This window comes from Anser cygnoides, chromosome 28 (genome assembly GCF_040182565.1).
Source record: "Anser cygnoides isolate HZ-2024a breed goose chromosome 28, Taihu_goose_T2T_genome, whole genome shotgun sequence".
NCBI lineage: Eukaryota > Metazoa > Chordata > Aves > Anseriformes > Anatidae > Anser > Anser cygnoides.
Window position 1 is genome coordinate 2,700,793 of NC_089900.1, and position 2,003 is coordinate 2,702,795.

The window sequence follows — 2,003 nt, forward strand, 5'->3', positions numbered from 1 at the left end:
TGCAGGCTGTGAAGCCGGGGGTGCAGGCAGGGGTGCCCAGGGCTGTGGTGCAGAGCAGGGTCCCTGCTGTGCCCCAGGGGCTGTGTGCCGGGGCAGGGCCTCTGCCGCCTGCCAGGCTCAGCACTCAGCCTGCCCGGGGAGCTGCCCAGGGCGCTGCGGGGAGAAGCTGCGGGTGGAAGGAGCCCCCCCGGCAGGGCAGGGTCCTGCTGCTGGTGGGAGGCTGCTGCCTGGGGCAGCCTGCTCACAGATCCACAGCACAACCAGGATGTATCCAAGGGGACTTTGCAACAGCCGGGGTAAGGTAGGGGATTTCAGCTTCTGTCACAGCTTTCCTGAGCCTCCTGAGCTTTCAATCTTCTCTACTTGCTTCAGTGGTAATAGAAATATATGCTTTTAATTCCAAGAAGAGGCTGAGGCTCCATGATGGCTGAGAGGTTACAAGGATCTTTCCCTTCCCCTCAGCCCATAGAAAGCTCCACCACCACATGTGGAGCTTACATGCAGTGTCCCCTGTGTGACCTGGTCTCTAGGACGTGCCCCCAGCGAGCTGCCCCTGGGCAGAGCCCTGCTGCCAGGAGGTGTCTGCAGGGCAGAGCTGAGCACCCGGTGGGGGCGATAGGGGCTGTGACCTGCAGGCAGGAGGCGTGGGGACAGAGACCCAGCTGCAGGCAGCAGAGCCTGCAAAGTATTCTGGCACCTCCTTGTCCACCGTCAAGCCCACAGGATTCAGGACATGACTCATAACCTCTCATCAGGAGGACCTGCAGTAGAGCGGACTCTCCTGAGTTCCGGTTGGTCCCTCCCTGGCCTTGCCTCGCCTGGCAGAAGCCCTGTGCTATTTCCCTCTGTTCCTGCACCCACTGTTGCTGTTCTTGTTTTGGGGCTCCCTGCAGATCTGGCTCTCAGCTGCAGCTCAGGCTCTGACCCTCTGGGTGCCACCACGCAGACCTGTCCTTAGGGGAAAGGTGCCCAAACCCCCTTCTAAACTCTGAGGCTTGGGGCAATGCAGTCTATGGGGAAGAAAAACACTGAATCATTTTCCCAGATATTCCTGAGACCACAGTCATTGAGCAGCTCGATGTGGGCAACTGGACTGAGCCCTAGAGGAGTCTGGCTGAGACCAGGGTAGATGGGCAGACTGGCTATCCTCACTACGCTAAGGACATTCACAAAATCTCACCTGGAATGTACGAAAAATGCCAGGGTTTTCAACCATCAAAAAAACTCTTCTGAGTGTCACACATGCAGTTGGAACAAATTAAACCACAAATGCCATTTGGCAGTCTATAGTGTTGAGAGTGGTAATGCTGGGAAGTCCACATACGTCAGAGGTAGATTTAATCAGAGATCACTCCTGATTTCTTTATGCTTAGACATGTAGGACAGGCGCGACTCCTCCAAAGTGCACAGCAGGGTCCCCTGCTCCCAGTGGCACCTTCCTCCAGCACCATCCAAAGCTCAAGCAACAGAGCAGCAGAAAGGTCTCGGAGAGGGGAAAGTCACTGTGGGGGGTTTCAGTGAGAAGTAGAGTAGGTTTTTCTCATAGACGTCTCTCCTAATTATCACTGTCTTTTCTTTCTTGGGTAGTCCCCTTTGTCCAGGAGGATCAGATGCCCAAGAGCAGCTCCATCACCGAGTTCCTCCTCCTGGCATTCGCAGACACGCGGAAGCTGCAGCTCCTGCACTTCGCGCTCTTCCTGGCCATCTACCTGGCTGCCCTCCTGGGCAACGGCCTCATCCTCACCGCCGTAGCCTGCGACCACCGCCTCCACACACCCATGTACTTCTTCCTCCTCAACCTCGCCCTCCTCGACCTGGGCTGCATCTCCATCACTCTCCCCAAAGCCATGGCCAATTCCCTCTGGGACACCAGGGCCATTTCCTACTCGGGATGTGCTGCACAGGTCTTTTTCTTTCCCTCTCTGATGTCAGCAGATTTGTTTCTTCTCACCATGGCCTACGACCGCTACGTTGCCATCTGCAAGCCCCTGCACTATGCGACC

The 2,003-nt window shown here is 56.7% G+C and overlaps 1 protein-coding gene across 1 annotated transcript; it reads left to right on the plus strand.

Annotated features, from left to right (window-relative positions):
* Positions 1 to 1,610: 1,610 nt before the first annotated feature.
* On the plus strand, positions 1,611 to 2,003 carry LOC136787319 (olfactory receptor 14I1-like; the record flags this gene model as incomplete). The annotated part of the gene is made up of 1 exon (XM_066984479.1): positions 1,611 to 2,003. A coding segment is annotated over exon 1 (393 nt), but the record flags the coding sequence as incomplete, so codon positions are not given.